This window comes from Echeneis naucrates, chromosome 24, assembly GCF_900963305.1.
Source record: "Echeneis naucrates chromosome 24, fEcheNa1.1, whole genome shotgun sequence".
NCBI lineage: Eukaryota > Metazoa > Chordata > Actinopteri > Carangiformes > Echeneidae > Echeneis > Echeneis naucrates.
The window spans coordinates 2,489,202-2,510,334 of NC_042534.1; the positions used below are offsets into that span (position 1 = coordinate 2,489,202).

The following is a 21,133-nucleotide window of genomic DNA, read 5'->3' on the forward strand; positions in this document are numbered from 1 at the left end:
GATTTTCAACCTGATGCAAGCCACCACGGGGAGACAGCAGGGAGGGAAAGCTCTGGTGTACGTGTGTCTGTTCAATTAGTTTAAAGTCCATTAGTATAATTTGGTCCAAAGTATCACAGATTGTCATGTCAGCATTGATTTGTTCGAGCAGTGAAAGCTAGCAGTCCTCACAGTGGACACAGATTTCCCTCAGCTCTAATTGTCCTTGGAAAGCACCAAATCATCGCACACTATGACAGAAATCATTCCCCATTCATCTGCTGGCATAATAAGCTTTATAATGGTAACAGTACATGAGCTCTTTCTCGTCTTTCTGTCAAGGACAATGAAACAGTTGTAGAGATGAGTGCAGTGAATGTGATGTTAAACAAAGAGGATGGAGAATATGGATCTGCACCATAAAGGCCTGAAAATACTACAGGAGGGATTGAAGGCAGGGACGTAATATATCTTGAACAATAATTGACCTACCAGGTTTTCTGATAAGTGAACAGCTGTAAGAGTTTCATCTCTTTGAATGTTTCCTGTAGACAGAGAGGAAACACCTTCTTTAAATGGTTTTATATAAAACCTGTTAGACCAAGAACTTGATGTTTGGTCGTTTGGTCTTGATGCTGTTTTGCCACTTTTCTGAATCAGTTCTAATAAGGTTTTCTCAAAAACACCATAGATATGTTATTACCTACTTGACTGAGAATCTTCGTAGATGTAAAACACCATGAACATTAATGAAATCTGTGTTACTGGCTGGGGACTGAAATGAGAAATTTTGTTGGAATTGGCTTGTGAACTGCTCACTAACATTGATTTGTGTCCCACAGGAGCTGGAGCAGCAGTTCGAGAGGGAGCGCCTCTCGCTGGAGGAGCAGAAAACGCTCCTCAAAACGCAGCTGGACGAGCTGAGAGAGGAGCTGACCTCCAAACTCACTGCAGCCAGTGAGGAGGTAGGAAAGGCCCGGCCATTCTATTAGAAATAGCTGTGTGTGGTTTATTCAACAGTCAAGAAACCTTTAAGTTTTAGGTCACAGTTTACTCTCAAACAGGGTGAAGGAAACACATATTCAACAACAACCAACTGAATTCAGACACTGGATCCCCGCAGTGCACTGACACGACCCAGCAGGTTTAATAAACAGAACAATGTTTGAGTCTGAAACGTGATGATGTGTGATGTCGCTTCGTCTGACAGATTTCTCGGGTAGATGATTTAATTTGCCAGGAGCTGACAGTAGAAAGTTCATTCTTGACTTTGAAAGGTCCAGATCTAACGGCCCAGGTCCATGTAGAAGCTGCTCGCCTCCAGTTTCAAAGTTTATACTTGACTTTTGATGATTTTTTTTCATGAAGTTTGTGTTACAGGACTAAAAGCTTCAGAACAGCAGATTGGAAGATTGATCATCTACTCTTTACCTCCTGTATTTAATGTCACCTCCAAAAGTTGGACAAACCGCAGTCTGTCTGGAGCTCCTTAATAATATGCCTGACTTGAATAATGAGCTGTACTTCGCATTTGAAAGTGGAAGGAAACAGAATAATATTCATCCATAAGGGTCGATGAAAAATTAGGCCTGGGCCACAGGTATGGTGCTCCCATCTCACCAAAATACAGAAAATTACCTGCAGTACGTGGAAAATAAACAAAATCCAGACGGAGCCCGAGAGCTATCGCTATTTAACTGCCTGAATGTGGCCGGGGAGCAAACTGACTCGAATGCCTGTAATTATATGACTGATAGCAGTTAGCTCTCAAACTCCACAGCACTAAGTCTCACATTATATTTTAATTTGCCCATAAGCGTGGGAGAAAAAGCGCTTTCCAATTTCAGGATATGGTTTCAGTGATTGGAGATGATTTTTAAAGAGATTTAGAGGAACTGCAAAGGCAGTTTTTGGCTGCTTGTTTGTTTATTTGTCATGTTGGTGCAGAATGAAGCTAAATGGGAAAGAATTAAACTGAAAATGTCTTCATTTGAGGTGCAGATGGTTTTCAGTGGAATTCCTGGTTCAACCATGCTTGTTTTGTTTTGGTGATGATGATAGTTTTTTGTTTTTTTTTTCTCTGTACAAACCAACTAGAAGAATTAGTTTGTTGTTGCTCCTGCTTTTTGCTCCATGTTCACATTCTTTGAGTTCTGCTGCACTTTTAACATCCAAGTAAAGTTAACTAGATATTTTGCCATGATAGCCTAAAAAAAAAAAGTGGATTGGCTCAGAAAATCAGAAATATAAACCGTTATTGAATGCATTTTTAGTGATAATTCCACTTTGCTCGGCATAAAATGCTGATGTAGTTTCAAGGTTGCTGCCTCACTGAGATGCAGCCCGAGGTGCAGCAGCAGAGAGGCGGTGGAGGCTTCTCTCCGTCTAACTGTGTCCTCCCCGCAGGTGTCCCGGCTGCAGGGGGAAGTGCAGCAGGGGGAGCAGGACATCGGGACGGCTGAGGGTCAGATCTCCACCCTGAAGGAGGCGCAGGACAAACTGCTGGAGGAGCTGGACGCCACCAGGGCCCGGCTGAGGGAGACCAGCAACCTGCTGACTGCACTGCAGGTCTGCACGCACAAACACACACAGACAGGTTTTTAGTTCCGTTTGTTTGACAAATGAGAACATAATCTGTCAGCTACCAAAAGTAGTTTATTTTTGGCCTATAAATTCCTTTATTGATCATCTAGTCATTTGAGCCTTTCATTATAGGACAGGGCTTCTGTGCAGCCGTCCTTTCCTTTCTATTGACTTTGCCAAAAGCCAACATTTGAGCTGGCTAATAGCAATGTCACTCCAAAAGGCCTTGGTTGTTTTTCACACTACCAGAATAAAAAAGTTTTCTAAGTTGCCTACAGAACTGGTTCCCTGTCGAGGCGGAAAATCTTCTCAACGGCGTTCAGACAGTGTGAGCCGCACTAAAACTTTCCACTAAAATCAATGTCTCTGTCTGTCTGTCTGAATCAGGGAGAACTGGAGACCCAGAAGCGTCAGCATGAAGCGAAACTCATCACCACCAAAGAAGAAGAGAAACTGAAGATGGACAAGATGGCTTTGGAGCTGGAGCTCAAATGGACTGAAACACTCAGGTGTGTGTGTGAGAGGGTATTTGAGTGAGAGACTTTGTCTTCTCTTTTGACAGACACAGCATGAAATTAAGAGTGGATGGAAAACTGAAGTCTTTCTGTTTTCCCATTTTTATTTCCCACAATTACTAGAAGACGCGCGCGCACACACACACAGGTCATCCAGCTCACATTATTGGCCGTGACAAAGCATTCTCCTTGAAGGGCTTTGCAACCCCTCAGTTCAATCCAGTGTTAAAGCCGGCAGCTCGTTCCCAGACCTTTGAAGTGATTTCTTTCACGAACCACCCAGACTGAAATGGGCTGTTTGGGTGTGTGAGCCGATGTTCTTTTCACTCGGTACCGTCAGCACCCATAAAATGACTCCATTAGAGTTTGTGTCATCATTAAACAGCTTTTCACTGGTCAAAGAAAGTTTCTGGTTTTTAAGACGTTTGACTTCAAACTCAGTAATATAATTCCTGCATTTACCAGAATGCCTTTTAGTGACCAAGCACAAAAGTGTAAATCACACATGCATAGCTGGGCATATAAATACTTTGATAGATTGTACTTGCTAAAAAATATTATACCAGCTCAGCAAATTACAAGAAAAAACTATTTTGTCATCGTGGCCCAGCTACACTTGATAAAGCACGAAGCAAACTGTCAACAGTCTTCAGAAGAACTTTCTTCCTGTGGATTATCTGCAGAAGGGGGGCAGTTTCTAAAAAGAGAATACGCCATGAATGGGTTTTTAAAGCTCTTTGTCAGAGCTGCAACAGACATGACACTGTCCATTTTTTTGGGGAGACAGAAATGAGATGAGCCGTTCATGTCATGGACGTTTTTCCATCACCTTTGCCAGCTGCAGTCGGTTGGAAACTTTTATCTTTCCAAACAGAAACACTCCCCTTTCTTCTAATATGAAAGATAAACCTTCCAAGGAAACTATGTGATGGAGGTACTTCTTTGACTTTGGTTTATTAACTTTAAAGTGCACTGTCCTGGTTAAAAATGTCTCATCGGGCTTAGAAACAGTGACGATAATCTGTTTTAATCCCATTCATACTTCTTCACTAAAATCTTTGAAGGATCTTTGGAGGACCCCCAGACCCCCCGAGACCCTGATCCTTTATCTGGACAGTCTGGTCCTCCATCAGCGCCTCCAGTCTGGAGGTGGAGATGGGGATAGAGTTATTGACTAATCAGGGCCAGACGGGACCTGAGCCCAGAGACAAAGTGCACTTTGTCTTTCTTTACTCAGTCCTCTCAGCGTTGGCCACATCAAACCCACTTCTGCTGACTCCATGTAAAGAGTACGGACCATTTGTCCTCCAGAAACGATTCATATTTTTTTTTGTTTTGTGTTGGTGACAAGAAGAGACAGATAAATAGGTCAAACGGATTCCCTGGTTGATATAAAATGTCAACCCACCATCATGTCCTCCGCTGGTTTGTGAACGGCCTCCAGTTTGTAATTTAATCCTGAATTCTGGAAACAAACAAACATATCATCATTCAACATCGATGATAGTTGTTGTCTGAGCCGCCTTCACTCATGACGGTCTTATAGACTGTGATTAGAGTTTACAAAATTACAGCAGTTTCCAGGTGACTGTCCCCACTCAGTGATTTCAGGCTGATATTTCACATGATTTATTCTAACTGAGACATCTGACCCTAACCGTAACAACCTGACAACATCTGATATTTTTAACTGCATGGAAATATCTCAAATTATAAAAAGTGACATAAAACCTTTTACATTCCACAATAACAGCGATAGTCTGACATTAATGAATATAATTAGCTGCCTCTCCGACAGATTAAGGAACATCTGTCTGATGCGTTGACAAACCGACTGCAGCCGCTTGAAGAACTAATAAATCCCAACTTTATAATGCAACGACTCTTGAAAGTAGAGATTAACACACTGTGAAAATCAGCACAAGAAAACATCGTATTTAAAAATAAATAAGCATCCTGTGGTTAGTGAGCCACCTGAGTTTAGGGAATATGATTTAATATCTGTTTTCAGCGGAAACAAATAGTCTCTGTGAGAGCGTGGTCACGGGGGAGCACTCAGGATTACTAAAGAGGAAGCTGATATTGTTACTAGTAAACATTATTCTTATTATGACCATAGCTATTCATATTTTAATGTCTTCCTGTAGTTTCTCCCTCAGATCTGGACAGACGAGCCAAAAGGTCCACAATCTGATATCAAAGCCCACTGGTACATATTTAATCCTAAAATCGGCATAAAGCCTGTGACTCATGAGATGTAAAACTACATAATGAAAGATTACCCGCTGTGTTTAATGGCTCATGAAACCGGTGTTCTTCAGGAGAGCTGCTGAGTTTCCCACCTGGCCTGAGCTGAGTCTGCAGGCAGTTTGGATTTCACAGCAGTACATCTTACAGTTTGTAAGAGACGCCTCTAGCAGGTTCTTTTGTTCAGAAATGTGTGTGCTGGGGAAAATGCAACGTCACTGTGCGCTCCATCTGTGATCTGACATTGATGAGAAAGATATCAGAAGGACATCGATTATTTCATTACACTCATTAGCATGTACAGCAGCTCCAGTCCCATCTGAGTGTTGTTGAAAAGCTTTTAGTATAACAATGCAGCTTTGAACTGAAATCAGCAGGAACGGACTCTAATCTCTCCTGCTTCTATAGAGCCATAGCTGCAATCTCACATCTGAAGATGGCGTTAAAAAGAAAAGACCAAGAGTTCGGTGTGCACATCTGCTACCTTTTTGGTGTCGCTGTTTTGCTCTGAAAAATAAAAAAAAAACATCAGCAACAAAAAGATTCTGTGAAGGTTCCTCGCTGACCTCGGAAACTGTAGTTGAATATTCACTGAGCTGAATGAGAATGAAGAAATTACCCGGGAGTGGAAGCACTGACAGCAGTTGTTTTTTTGTTTTTTTTAGGAATTGTATTACACATTTATTTATTGAAGTGCTATGTCAGTGGATGCCTGAACAGTTGGAGACAAAATGTAGTTTCATTTTTATGGGAACTCAATTGCATACAATTCAGATAAACTTAAGACGCATGTTTCTGCCAGATGGTGAGGAAGCTGATGTCTGCTTTTCAAGTGCAGCACGCACACAATTAGAAAGATGCAGCACCACACAGCATATTCAAGGTCATACGCACAATCACACCTTAGATGAGCAGGTTTGCCTTATCGTTCATCCAGGAAGCAGCCAATTAGCTCACGTTTTATCAGAATTTTTCCTCCTTCCTTTGACAGCACCTTCTCTTTCACCTGTCTCCATCTGCCCTCCTCTCTCTTCCTGCCCAGCAGATGCTGTAGAACAACACTTATTAGGAAGACCGGAGCTCTTTGAAGCCCAAGGCCTGTGTGTGTGTATGTGTGTGTGTGTGTGTGGAAGTGTGTAAGGGTGAGGTACACTGACAAAGTGCACGTGAACATGAATGTCTGTTGTTGCACACTTTTTACTGAACAAGGACATGAATGATGACACGTGGCAAGTGTGCAGCGTGATCAACGTGACTGTCTGAGGTGTGACTGCACTGCACTGCTGTGTGTGTGTGTGTGTGTGTGTGTGTCTGACACTTTGTGGCTCTCTAAGTGACAAAAAATGTGTTTGCCTGGATCCTTCATTTAACAGCTGCCATTTCAACTCCCACACAACCATTCCAAACACAGAGAGCCACACAAAAAGCTGTTAGCAGCAGCTTCTACAGTGACTGTGGCTGAATAGATGTTGTCTTGAGCCGTAATAAAGGGCCGTTTATTGTCCTTATGAAGTGAATGATGAGCTGCTTGAACCAGTTTTACTTTTGAAGGAAAGTTTGTTTGGGTCTCTTCTTTCACTGGAGGTCTTTGCTCCTGGTGCCTTTTTGTTTCAGCTCAACTTCACTCCACGCAGACACAAAGTTCATCGTCAAGTGTTGTTTTTTTTTTTAATTTGGTTGTTGGACATCAGATGCCAAAACTCACTTCAAACAGTAATTTGACAGAGAACACAGCAGATGATGTCGGTTTGAAGTCGCACTTTCAAGTGACCACATAAACATAAACACCAACAGCTCCTTATCATCAGTGAAACATCAGCTGATGTTGGGCTTTATCACGATCTGATCGATAGCACACTCACATCTGTAGAAAACGTGAAGCTGTCACTCTGACCCTTCGAAACATTCATCAACTGAAGAGTCCCTGAAGCCATAATGTCAACGGAACATGGTCTTCAATCAAACGTAACTAAAGTCATATGTTTAATGAGGAGCTCGACATCTAGTATGTCGACGGTTCTCACAAACAATGTCTGCCCAACGCTGGAGTCGTTACTGTCTGGTGCCAGGAGGGCGTTTTTACCCAGTGTCACCTTTCTCATCAGAAGATAACAGAAGCAGAAGGTGATTAAAGCAGATCTGAGTGTCTGAGCAGTATCGATTGAACGTCACACAGCTGATTGTCATGCAGCACTGATGGTCCGCCGTCAAGATGAGGAGCAGCTATTTTGAGTCAGTGGTTCTGTGGATCGTTTTTAAAGCCTCGTCGTTGTTGTTGAGCTGATGAGGGTTTTCCTGCACGTTTGGAGAGCGACTTTAGAGCGGCATCGGCCAAGTGCCTGAAAAATAGATGCAAATATGTGTGTTTGTGTGTGCGTTGTTGTGTTGCAGGCAGGAGTGTAAGAAGCTTCGGGAGGAGCTGAGAGAGGAACATGAGGAAGACAAGGCCTCTGCTCTGTCCCAGCTGGCACAAAGCAAAGAGCAGGAGCTGAGCAACGCCAGGGAGAGCTGGCAGAGGAAAGTGGAGGACCTGCTGGAACAGGTACGACTGTCGCCGATGGGTGAGTGTGTGTGTGGGTGCTGCCCGGCCTCCCTCTTCTTCCTTGTTTTTGTAATTTAGTGTTTGGAAGTTAAAAGGCTCTGGCCCTGGCTGCAAAGGGATCGTTGCCCCCATTTAGCAGCTGAGGATGGTTTTAATCTTTAACTTGGGCTGCAGATCTCAGCTTGTATTTGGACACCTATAATCACACTCATAGTAAAAGGAAATCTGTGGGGAGGTGAAGGGAGAATGAATACAGCAATAAGAACTACAGTCTCTTCTTTTGTGCTGCGTTGGTGAGACATCCTAAAATAACGTGAGGTTATCCAACCATATGACACAGCGTGGGGCTCATTTCTCATCCATAGTGTAATTTCCAAGTTTCCAAATTTGACACACAGCTTCTGGTTCTATTGACTGTGTGCTCTAATCCCATATGTGACTCCTGCTGAATGACAATTCAATTAATATCATAGTGTAATTATAAAGGTTGAGCTGCTGTCACCTGTTTGCAGAGTAAAAATCATTCATCTCATTTGCTTCCTGTTAGTTTGCTCTCAGAAAGGTTATTTTGGAGCGGAGCTGTTAGGAGCCACAGGACGTCTGTCTCCGCAGCATTACAATGACCTTTTGGTCTCACATACTTTTTCATAGGTAATAAATGTTGTCCTCTACTTCATAAAGTTTCCCATTGAGCTTTATATTTTTTTAATTTAAAATGAATTTAATGGCATGACCAGCATTAATGCAGTCAGGATTCGTTTATCTCTGTTCTTTCCCAAATAATCAGAATCTCAAATTGTCTAGACAGACTAATCTGGTGTGTCATAGTGTTTCCTCCTAATAACGTATTCACTGCAATACAGCGTTTTCCTGAGCCATTATGTACTGCAGTGAAGTAAAAAGAATTTATTTGCCAAAAAGAAAGAAAGAAAGAAAGAAATCATTTTGCTGGAAGCTTTAAGAGTTATAAACATCTTAATGTGGCAATATTTGTTTAAGCCCAAGTGATTGCCTCTCCTCTTTGCCCTCCTGTGTTATTGTGCTCCCCAGAGAAAACCTGCACTTCCTCATACTTCTTACACCTCCTCCTTTCTTACCCCTGAACTTCTATTAGCAGGCAAAGCTAGAAACATATTGGCTCTTCCAACAGTTTCATAAAAACTCATCAGCGCACCAGTCCACCATTTGTCCTTTGTCTGATTTCACAGATCTCCTTGTTGAAGCAGAGTCTGGAGATGCAGCTGTCCCAGTCTCAGTCGTCGCTGCAGCAGCTGCAGCACCAGTTCAGCCAGGAGAGAGAGCACCTGAGGATGCAGCTGGACGAGCTGCAGACGGAGCACCAGAGGCGACAGCACCGTCTGCAGGAGGCCCACTGCTGCGCCATGCAGGACCTGGAGCACGCTAGGCAGCGCGACCTGAAGGTAGGTTAGCCTGCAGTTCAACTTCGAATTACCCCCAAAAAACGTTCCACGTTCAGTTTAAAACAAACTGTATGGATGCTTCAAAAAAGTGTTTCCATCCTTATGACACAGCGACAACGTTGTCGTCTTCGTCTCTGCCTGTGCTGCCACTCAGAGGTGTAGAACGTTTACACCGTATTTCAGCGACAGCGTTGTGGCCGTAGAAACGTGAGATCATTGCAAGTCAACAAATTAAACAACTCGCAATTTCACACTAGTTCTTCGGCTTTCTTGAAAACTAAACAATGATCATTCTGTGAATACCTTCAAAGCGACATTTAAACAACACATGAACCAAGAGCTGTAATCCATCCATGACATTTGAATTCAATCCATTCTTGTCAGAGTTAAGTTTAGACTGGCAGAGAGTCGACGTCATCGCTCACTCACTGACATCAAGTGGCTCAACTGACAGCTCTCTTGTGTTTGCTCTTTATAATGTCAAAATATGCACACTCAAACACAACATAGGCGCACACTCTGCAAGGTGCCAAGAAAATGTTCTTCAATGCTAATCCTTCCATTTCACCGTCAAGGTCGATTCTCTTCAGCTATACATCACAATTCCAAATCCATTTTTCAGCCCAGATGCTGTAATTGTATTAATGCTAAAGGCAGAATGAAGGTCATAAAGTAGCACGTCTGCACACAGAGAAAGAATACCTCCTCTGCATCACTCATGGAATCAGCCGTCCTCATTATTTTCCTTTCACTCCTTCGCTCAGTCCAGCGACAGAACTGACCGCTGACCGCCAACATTTCTTCTGGCGCTCACTCAGTGTTCCGTCTGCTGTCTTCATTTTAGTTTTTAAGCAGGGAAATAAATGTTGAAAGCTTTACGGAAGCTCTTTTATGGTGCTGGGGTGTTTATATTCTTGTCTGCAGTGCAGGGAGGGAAAACTCAATTATCCAGAGTGGAAGCATTAGAGGGATGATTTGTGTATGTGTGCTTTATGTGTTTGGGTGAATGGGAGGTACATTTAGATTCAGAGGCGTTATCTTTTCACACTTCACAGACTGTTATACGCAGGCAGTAATGAAGTTGTTACAAATTCCTGCTCCACACACACAAACACAGACACTTTTTCACATAACCTAATTTAGCTCCCAGATTTGCTGCAACCAAAAGCTGCAAATAGAAACGGTGTGTGTGTGTGTGGGACGATATTGACGAACTATCGATTTGCTCATCGTATTGCTCATTTGCTGTGTGATCTCATTTCTCAGACTTTTCTTTTCCCTGCATGCTAACAGCTAGAATTCTTCTTGAGTGACAAATGTTCTTTTCAAAGATGTGTTGAGTTTTTTTTGTCCCTCGTGAATCTCTTCATCCCTAAAACTAAATAAAAAGAGGCATTAAAGGTCAGAAAGAGTAGAAAGAGCTCTCAGTGATTCAAGAACAACAAATAATAAAAAACAAATCAAAGCTGTTGTAACCAATAAAAAGTAGACAAAACAACAATCAGTCGTTCTGAACTGCAGAGGCTGATAAAAAGTTAAAGAAGCTATCTGTACGTTCCTGCAGTTGGAACATAACATTACCTTCATCTTTTCCAGTGAAGGAAAGGAGCTTGATGAATAGCTTCAAATGCTAATATTAGCTTTGTAAGCTAAACTTCTGAGGTAATTTACTTTAGAAACGTGCTCTTCCTCCCTGAAAGTGTTTCTTTAAGCCCTGATGAAATCAGTGGCAGTGATGTTTTACTCAGTTCAGGCCGTTCTGTGGTCGTCTGTCAGGCCGAAGAATTAAACTGCGGGATAGAAAATCTTTTCAGTGAGCCGTCAAGCGCTTTGACACCTGACATCTTGATAAATTGGTTCTTCTGGGTTTTGGGTTTCGACGGTCATGGTTACCAGATGAAGCATCCAAATGGCAGTTATAATGCTCTGGGGGCGTCTTTGGTTTGACCATTTATCCTGTAAAGATCTATCCGGGTCTGGGACTCACAACGGAAACATGCTTAGTCACAGCAGTCATAAAAGCTGTTGGGACCGTTCGGTGAAATATGGAAATTAAAACCTGCATTGTTCTTAAAATGAAGTGCATTTTGATGAGTCTGTGAGCAGGTTTTTTTTTTTCTTCTTACTGGTGACAGAGTCCTGATCTGAATTTTAAAAACAAAATAAAACACGACTAAAATTCATTCCATCTCATTTGGAAGCCTGCCAGAGTTCGGTCAGGAAAGGAAAAGGTTATCTTATGTACACTTTCATCTCCAAAGGGCTCGACCCGAATAATGCTGTTCTCTGCTGCTCAGGGAAGCTTTGAACAAACTGAACATCGTCAGGCTCAGAGCAGGGAAGGCTTCAGAGTCCCTCTAAGAGCCTGGTCTTCCAATAAGCTGCTGGATTTGAGTTTGTGCCTTCATGTGTTTATCACTAATGCTGCTTTAACCGTATCTCCTCTTTTACTTGGTTAAATTGTTCACCTACCAGCAAAAATGACTGACTTTCCATTCATGTAATGAAAATTCAACAAATAGACTTCGCACAAAGAGCGCAGAGCAGGGAGGAGGTGGAGGTGAGTCAATTTGTAATTATAGGACTCAGTGTGATTAGGAGTAATTAATGTGCTCCATTTAATTAAATGAATAAAAGGTATACTTTTTCTGACCCGCAGCACAAAAGGGGCGATGATCAATACCAATGAATAAGAGAGATTAGCAGCTTTCTAAAGAGTCACTTTCTCAGACTGTGGCAAAACCTCCCGCTGGAGTTTCCACACATATTTGCCTTTATTTTTACCTGCTGGGAGATTTAAGACAGCGGGAGCTAAAATGTGACAAAAATAAAACCGTTGGAGCGAAAAAACACACAATGATGCTGCAGATGTGACAATCTGACAAACAAAAAAGACTTGAACCTTTGACCTCAAATTTTGTAAAAGAAAAAAAAGTGCATTTCTGTGTTGAACTCTCATTTTTATTTATACTGGTCACACATTATCAAACCGATATTTGTCCACCGTGCCGTCCAGCTTTTGAACGCTGACAATCTGACGCTGTTGTCCGCCAACTGGGAGCGAGGCTCATTTGAAAATTCAGGGCTCTTTCCCTGAGGCATCAGGTATCGCAGAATTAAAATGCCACAGATGTTGCTGTCAGCCTTCTGTGAATATCATTTTGAATGTTCCCTCTTGATGGGTTGTAGTCATGATTTGCATAACAGCGTCTTAGTATTTCACCGACAAAGAGAAATAATTTAAACTCTGTGTGAACTTACTTGTAGAGTACACAAGTGCACAAAAGGTCCAAAAATGAATCTTTTAGCTGTGTAAATACATTATACATAAAAGGAACGACGATCATTTCTTTACTTATGTTTTATCTTTCTGTGTTTTACCTCGGACCTTGAAGGGATTATGAAGGAAACGTTTTCGTTGTTGTTGTTCTCGGTCCTGTTTTACAACAAGACTTTTTCAACACAAAATGTGTAAACAAGATGATTTCCTCATTTATTTATTTTAAGCCTTAAAAGCCACTGAGCTCAAAAGACATCAGCGGTTTGAGATGATCGTGTTGGGCTGTCCAGGGTTAGTGATGCGAGTCACGTGTTTTCCTGCAAATGAAAGATAGATCCTGCAAGACACTGCAACTAATCCGGTAGGAAATGAGACAAAAGCATATTAGGGGGGGAAATAAGCTGCAACACTGGCAGCTACAACACTCCAATTACTTAGGATGTGATTTATCTTAAAGTAAAACAATACTTCTTCCCAGAGGAAACTGAACTCTGATCAAATGACCATCAACTGTTCCTCCAGACAGGTTTGCTGTTGTTGCTCTGCTGATCGTCAGATGTTTCTGTCGAGACGCTGCAGCTGACAGCCAACTTTGTCACTCTCAATAAAAACTCCACAAACAACCGATGTCGGCTGAATTGTGACGACGGCTTCTCAAAAAGTAAAACCATATTTCCACAAGCACGCAGAAATGTAAAACAACAACTTTCAATGACAGAGTGACCGAATGGGCTGCCAGCAGTCTGATGCTAGCAGGCTCATGTTTGCACAAACAGTTGTTGTGGACATTTAAACTCACAAAGTTTCTATTTGAGCTTAAAAGGAACAAAATTAAAAGTCACTCAGCCGCACACATAAAAACATACTCAGGATTGAGGTTGTTCTGAACTGGAACCGGCTGCAACTGCCTGTAAATGATTAAAAAAAAAAAATCTTTTAAATGTTTCACAAAGCATTTTGAAATATGTGATGACCTCCCCTGAAACTGTACACAATAAATCAAAACAGTTATTGTTCTGATGATGAATTCTGTTTTAATTTTACTGTCATCAATTATGCATTTTCACTCAACAAGCTGAATTCTGTTGCAGTCGAGGTCGTTCTGAGGAGGAGAACTTACAGTTAAGAGAATTTGCGGTTTTGACAAAGAAGCTGACTTTGTGTTCTTAACAAGGTCTGTTGTTGGAAATGAATAAATGAGGGATGTTTTGTAATGAAATTCTTTCATTCTCTCCCCCGGCTCTTTCCCTCCATCTTCCTGCTCTCCTGCCCTCTCTTTGTTGTCTCTTCCACCTCCCACCCATCCTCCAGGACCTGGAAGAGCGTCTCCGCCATCATCACCATGCAGAGCTGCAGTCTCTCAGAGAGGCTCACCGCCAGAGCATCGAGACGCTCAAACAGCAGTCAGAACAGGAGCTGCAAACACTTCGCTTTGAACTGGAAGACGAGGGCAAAGCTATGCTGGGTGAGGTCTCCGAGTGTTCACCCTCACATGACCTCTGGGTGCTTTTTGTTTTTGTCTCTTCTGGAAGCTAAAATCACACTGAAAATAAAGGTTAGACACATTAAACTTCTGATGTAGGAAAGGTGAGGTGTAAGTCTATCCGTCAAAATTTTATTAGATTTTATTATACATAACTATGCAAAAACAGAAGGCAGGATTCTGGCAAAACATTTGCGATGAGGGGAAACTAATGAATTGTCATGGTCGCATGGCAACCATCAGTATGATGCAACGACAGCTTAATATCCACTTCTTAAATTCTTATTGCTAGAAATGTCATATAATTGAAACCTTGAAAGTGATACGGTCCATCAGGGGACTATCCTTCAAAAATAAAGTCTCACTACCAACTTTAGAGATGGTTCAACAGGATCCTCACTTTTGTTTTTCTCGTGAATAAAATGCAGCAAATGAAAATGAACACACCAGATAACTGACACCTTTATACATGGCTCCTGTCACTACGACGGACAATGACGAGTCCATGGATGGATAAAAAAACGGGAATAATGCTCATTAAAGTGTAACTGAACGCCACGTAGATATTTGACAGGACGCATTAAAAGTTACTGACAGCCAGCACCTCGGCTGCTGTGCAGTGAAACAAGGACATCGGCAGACTTCTGAAGCTGAAGATGGACCAAAATATCTAGTTTTTTTGTGCTAACACACCAGCAGTGCGCCGGGATAAATGGTCTTCCATTAACCTTCATGTCATGAGCCTGACACTGGAGAGCTGCTCCCATCTATCTCTCACTCCTCCCACATCCTGACATCTTTTTATTACATTTTTCTTTCTCTCGCTGCTTCTCGTACTTTCTTTCATCTTCTTGTGTGTGTGTGTGCCTGTTGTCTTCTGCAGTGGCCAGTCATAAATTCTCTCAGCTTTCACTGCTGTCCTCCTTTTATTCGCACAGTCACACCATTAAAGGTGTTCGTTAGACTCGGGGCTTTTTTTTTTTTTTTCTGAAACTTGTTTCCTGTACAACTGAAATATGTCCTTTTTTTGTTGCCTGACATTTTCTCCCATCAGCGTCCCTGCGCTCAGAGTTGAACCACATCCACGCCTCGGCCATCGAACACCTGAGGCAAACCCACCAACAGGAGTCAGCTGCTGCCAAAGCTGAGCTGGAGAAAACTCTGGAGAACAACCGGATACAGGTAGGACCGGCGTAGTGTTTACTTTCAGGATGTCTTCATGCCGTTAAACACAGTCAGTCTCCAGGGAAGCTGGTCAACAGGCAGACGGACCGCTCCCAACACCGCCATTTTTAGGCTGATAGACATTTTACAGTTGGCCAAAATTAAGTTGATCATTTGATGACAAGCTTTCTCTGATTTTAGCCTCTAAATTAAATATCTTACAGATTTTGTCACTAGAATAATACAAACTCCATCATGTACACATATAAAAACAAAACAGCTGTTTGCTCCCACTTTGTTTTCTCGCAGACCAAATGTGCTTTCCATTCATATGATAACATGAACTTCCGCCTGTCTGTTTTATTATGACGATTATTATCGAAGATTTCTCATTTTCATGTATCAGCATGTGTCAAAACAAGATTTTACAGTTGGCAGGGGTGGAAACATGACTGAGATGTCACTGAGGAGACGACGTTAGATGAAAGCGGTTGATGTGTGACACTGATGAGGCTGATGAAAGAAGGAATGCCACATTTCCATCAAACTTTCAGGCTTCAGTCGTCTTCTTGTTGTTTGCTGGTACCTGACAGGAGAACGAGCTCCACCGGTTGTTTATCTTCATAAAACCAGTTTCGTAACAGTAGAGATGGGAGACAAGCAGTAATTCAGTCATCTGGGAGAATTCAGTCGCTCTACATTTGGATAAAAACTCACTGACAAGCAGGTTGTTTATGACACAAATACAAGTCACAAAACAACAACTGTTTTTAATGTTTGGATTTCTGGGCTTTTGTTGCACATTTATTATTCATCAGAGTTGTTGTTGTCTAACTGGCTGCCTAACAGACATTATACTGGGATGGAGACAACGTTATATATCCAGCAGTCCTTATGTAACACACGCACACACACACACACACACACTCTGGTGGACAGGCTGCTCTCCAGCCATCTCTCCTGTATCTTCATAATTACCCCAAACACCGTGGGCTCCTCTCTCCTCACTTTGAGATACAGATGTTCCAGCAGATTCGCACAGCTGGATGATGTTAATACCCCCACGTACTTCACCAATCAGTCCCTCTCATCTTTAGTTGCCAAGGCAACGGGGAGTCAATAAGGGCTAATCGTCCAGTGCTACAGTCTGAACTGCCTGTCTGTCAAACCGCAGTCGCCTCCGTTATTGTCCTGCAGTGAACAAACTCGCACTGAGTCACAGACCTTCAGCGGTTCAGACTCTGTCTGAGGGAGTAATGAGCGGCGCTGACCTGCTGCTCTGATGAGATGATATTTAAACCGCGGTGAAGGAACATCTTTCCTTCTGTTGGTGAGTTGTCTGACTCCTCCTGACCTCCTGTCAGCAGCTCCAAGGATTTCACTCTCAATCTGAAATCAGTTCATCAGTTCATCAGTGAAAGGGAGAAGGATATGAAATAGGACAACCTGCATCGTGTCGCTCATTATTTGACTGTTATGAGTTCAGTGGTTCCTAAATCGTCCATTAAGTGAATTTTTCTTTGTTGGATTAATGAAGTATTGTAAAATATTGTTTAAGAAACGGAATCATTTGTATTCGTTGTAAAACTCTGGATCTTGACTTTGACACAGCCACATCCTGCGTTTGTGTTTCCATTAATTCTTTGTTTACTCTGCCGGACCTGAACAGCAGATAAACTGAAACTTCCCGAGCTGAGTCACTGCAGTGGAGGAGCTCAGCAGCAGATTGTCGTCACGCTGCATTAAATAATGTTTTTATACCTGCAGTTACTTAATGGACGTGGAGGAAGAGACTGATGAACTCTGTTGTGTGTATTTGTGTGCATTTTGTGGGGACAGAGCTGTCTGATCAGTCGTCTCCTGTTCTGTTCTGTTCTTCATGGTGTGTTTGGAGTTTGAGACAGTTTTTGTGTCTTTGCTGCAGTCCAGTGTTGACTGTGAAGCTTCCCTTTGTACTGGAAATAACTTTACATGGAGTATCTCAGATGATATAATAACATAATGATGATAATAAAGGATGATGGATTTCAGTCTAACAAATACAACAAAATATGTTGGAAATGTTTAAATAACATAAAAAGAGATAGGTAAGTGTATCTTTTGGAATCACTAAACTTTCTTAACAATAAAAAGTAAAGAGAGAGAGAGAGAGACTGAGCACAGATCGATCACCGTCCGTCACTGCATTCATATCCACCACCTTTATAAAAAAAACATAAAAGTCCTTTTTTAGAAGGAAATCGCACTCTAATTCAAGCTGGAGCTTCAACCAGCTCATGCCTTATCTCGATAAATATTTGAAAACCTTATTTATTTTTCAAAGACATAAAAATGAGAATGGAGAAAGGTAACAGAAAAAAGTGATGCCTATTCATAATTTCACTGGCTTTTTTAGAAAGTTTAGAGTGGAGGAGAAAGGGCGATGACAAAGGGAGAAAAGAGAACAGAAATAAATCTCAGCCCCGTTCATCTGTCACGAGTGTGAACATCCAACAGGGATTAAAGCCCCAAATAATGCATACTGTTCAAATTGTCCTGAATCCCATGAAATGAACCAGTGGAGGTGAATTTCCCTTCTTCCTGTTTTTGTCCTTGTTAACTTGTTTTTGTGAATTCTCTCCTCGAACGGAGGCTGGAGACGAGATGGAGAGTAAAACGAGTAAATGAGTCATTAAAGATTCATCTGCCCCGTCCCCACGTTGTGTTAATTGTGCCGCAGTGTTTATGGGCAGCAAGAATCGGCCAATTACATTAAATTAAGACGCTGAGGGAGACTCAGATAGACAGAGACAGTGAACAGGAGGCTGATGGTACAGCACGGAGACAAGTTAATGAGATTTTTACTCATTTCAATGACCTTTTACTGTGAATCTTCACATTATATCTTTCTTCACTTCTAATCAATAATGATGAATTGGACAAACAAGGCCCGCTCTGCTTCCATCATCATGTTTGTTAACACTGAAGTTCTTCAATGCTAATTGATCCAAATGACAACAGCTTGACAGAAGTGTGTAATAAATACATGTGTCAAAGACTTTCAGCCACATTCTGAATAATCATCATTGTGATATTAACAGTGCAGTAAAATCTTACTAATGTGTCATCAGCCTGAGCAGCACTGAGGCCTGATGTGTGAAACAAGCAAAACCTAAAAATTGTAGAAGTCGGCAGGCTGTGTTCACTTCAGTCAAGATAAACCAGATCTTTGTGTTTAGAGAAATGCTCAGCTCAGCTCCGCAGGGAGTCCAGACTCACGTGAACAGTCGGGCCATTAGCTAAATTCAATTCAGGATCAGGTAACTCCATTTATTAGAATTTAGTTTTAGAAATTCACCCACATGATTACAAGTCGCTGCGTTCATTCATTCATGCGTTCATTGTTAGTTTCTCACTTATTGACTTTTTGGGTCCAGATTGAAACTTCTGATCCTTCAATAAGCGCACAGTCTAAGTGTGTGTTTATTGAGTAATAGTCCTCAATACAAAATGACAGAATCCAGCAAAATTAAGTTTCATTTTGAGATTTCTTCAGTCCATGAAGAAGCCGTTTTAGTTTGCACAGCTGCCACGGTCGTCCAAATCAAGTTGGACTCACTGATGCTGCCTTCAGAGTGACGTCTGGGTCGACACACTCAATCATTCAGCCCTTCGCTCCTTCTCAGCCTCCGTGTCCAATCACATCCATCATGGAACGAGCTCCTGAATCCGACGAGAGCGTCCTTCTCTATCTTCAACAAGCTCTTGAAAACTCTTCTCTCCTGAGAGCTCTTCGTCTCCTTAAAAACTCTAATCTGCACTTTTCGACTCACTTTAGATTCAAGGGTCTGCCTAAATGTAAATGTGTATATATTTCAATAAAATTATGAAAAAAGTAAAGATTTAAAAGGCCCAAGGACGCCTGACTGCTTTTCCTAATACACCAACGAATAATGCACAAACGAAACACAAACTTTTATTTATTTATCTGTTTATTCATTTTCCTCTCAAAGGAGCGCGAGTTGTTGGGCCGGATCACTGAGCTGCAGGAGGAGGTGACCAGGAGGAAGAACCACATCGCCCAGATGGACCACCAGATCCACACGCTCAACGAAAACATCAGCACTCTGACCAAAGAGCTGGAGCTCAAGGGCAAAGAAGTGCTGAAGATCCGCAGCGAAGCCAATCAGCAGATCAGGTACGAGTCCAAGCCGCACACCAGATTCTACTGCGTTTACTCACTCAAGTAAATTGGAGGGTTTTTTCCTTCCAGTCGGTCTTGATACTGGTGTGTTCACAATGCAGTTCATCTTGATGTTCTGTAACTTGGCAACCAGTGAATATTTTTGTCATGAGAGCTGCTTCTCCGGTTTCCTGTCTGCTTTATTATTTATGGCTTCACCTCAGGCAGTAAGAAATTACCACGAGGTCCTGCCTTAGTTAACTAAAACATCATGGCCTGTTGGATGAATTCCTTCTCAAAGTGATGTAGATAAGGTTTCATTCGGAGTCAAACTCTGTCAGAATGGAAATTTTAGCTCTTATAACGATGCATTTTTGGTAGCTACTTGTTTTGACTTGCTCTGAGAGTTAATATTGAACACTGACACCTCCTCATATCCCGTATTTTACTCTTTTCCTGTTTTATATTGATTAGAAATATAGATGCATGCTTGTGGTTCTTTTCTCTGAAGCTCCAGCAACAATTGGTTGGTGAGTCAGTCCAAAAAAAACAATCTGAGGCTCTGTTCTGATTGGTTGTTTTCCTAGCAGGCAAGTACAACTATAGCAGATTTGAGGGAAACACTTAGATGAGTCAAATCCGGCCATCTTGGTCCAGGAGGGCTGAGAGCGGTGGCTGCTTCGTTGTGACGTCATAAAGTCACAGAAGTGCTGATGGATAGTTTGCTGTGAGCGTTCCTCCCTCCAGCACTTTGGTGCTTTACAGCATGAACATAGAACCAAGACCTGATTCATAATCAGACGACATCGTCTCACTTCACATGCTAAATTTAAGGCTATAAGGCTTTAAACAGCTAGCCTAGCTGTAATGACATCACCTTTAAAGTTCACTAATTAAAACATTTTATCAACAGTTTTGTTCCTTATATAGGCAACTTTGTTAGTACAGCACCGTTCATATGTTCACCCATTATCCCAGAGAGCTTTCTCCTGCTGATGGCCCGAGTCTTCAGTTGATGCTGCTCAATTTGATTTCACAGATTTTACTCAGGTGACGATAGTTTGTGCAACCCTGATCTGCTCCAGTCCGGAAAAAAATAGATGGAGTGGAGAAGAAGCCCAAACGAGGCTGTCTTTGTCTCCCCCTCTCTTTCTGCCTGTGTGAGGAGCCCATTGATTAGCAGAAGTGAATGTTATTTAGGGTAAAAGCAGAATCATCTCGTTCACTGCAGCGTGTTGTACATTTTTTTAAAGCGCTTTACAGCTGAATCTGGTCCAGCTCCTCATTAGAATCAATCTGTGGCTGCAGTTTTATGTGTTTTTTGTTGTTTTTTTTTTTCTCTTTGTGTGTTTGCTTGATAGCTGCTCCCATGATGCTTTTCTCTCTAACATGTATCCAAGTGCTGCTTGCCTTTATGTATGTGCGTCCTCTCTGGATCGCTCTCTGCTGGAAGGCTCATGCGCAGCACAGTTCTCCCTCTGTTACGTAACCGCCTGTCTGAATCCTGGTCACAGGGATAAAAATAGGCTGATAAATAAATAAAGAGGAAGCAGAGAGAGATAAGATGTGCCCCCCTCGGGGGGAGATGGCCCAGTCAGAGCGAGAGGCAGACAGACATCCATGATTCTCCTCCCTTTCATCAGCCCCCTTTTTCTCTTCCCTGTTTCACTATTATCATCTTTTGCTCCCAGTTTCTGTCCTTTTCCTCTTCATTTAGCTCATTTTTCCTCCCATAGCAAAAACTTGGATATATTTCG

General features: G+C 42.0%; 1 protein-coding gene across 2 annotated transcripts in view; it reads left to right on the forward strand.

The window, feature by feature from the left end:
- Positions 1 to 21,133, forward strand: part of fam184ab (family with sequence similarity 184 member Ab) — a 95,084-nt gene that overhangs the window by 61,146 nt on the left and 12,805 nt on the right. For both annotated transcript variants that reach the window (XM_029496232.1, XM_029496233.1), the window contains exons 10-17: positions 822 to 944; positions 2,386 to 2,547; positions 2,950 to 3,071; positions 7,716 to 7,866; positions 9,075 to 9,287; positions 13,879 to 14,032; positions 15,105 to 15,232; positions 19,207 to 19,391. In XM_029496232.1, the coding sequence (XP_029352092.1) occupies positions 822 to 944; positions 2,386 to 2,547; positions 2,950 to 3,071; positions 7,716 to 7,866; positions 9,075 to 9,287; positions 13,879 to 14,032; positions 15,105 to 15,232; positions 19,207 to 19,391 (1,238 nt within the window). The remainder of the gene's footprint in view (positions 1 to 821; positions 945 to 2,385; positions 2,548 to 2,949; positions 3,072 to 7,715; positions 7,867 to 9,074; positions 9,288 to 13,878; positions 14,033 to 15,104; positions 15,233 to 19,206; positions 19,392 to 21,133) is intronic.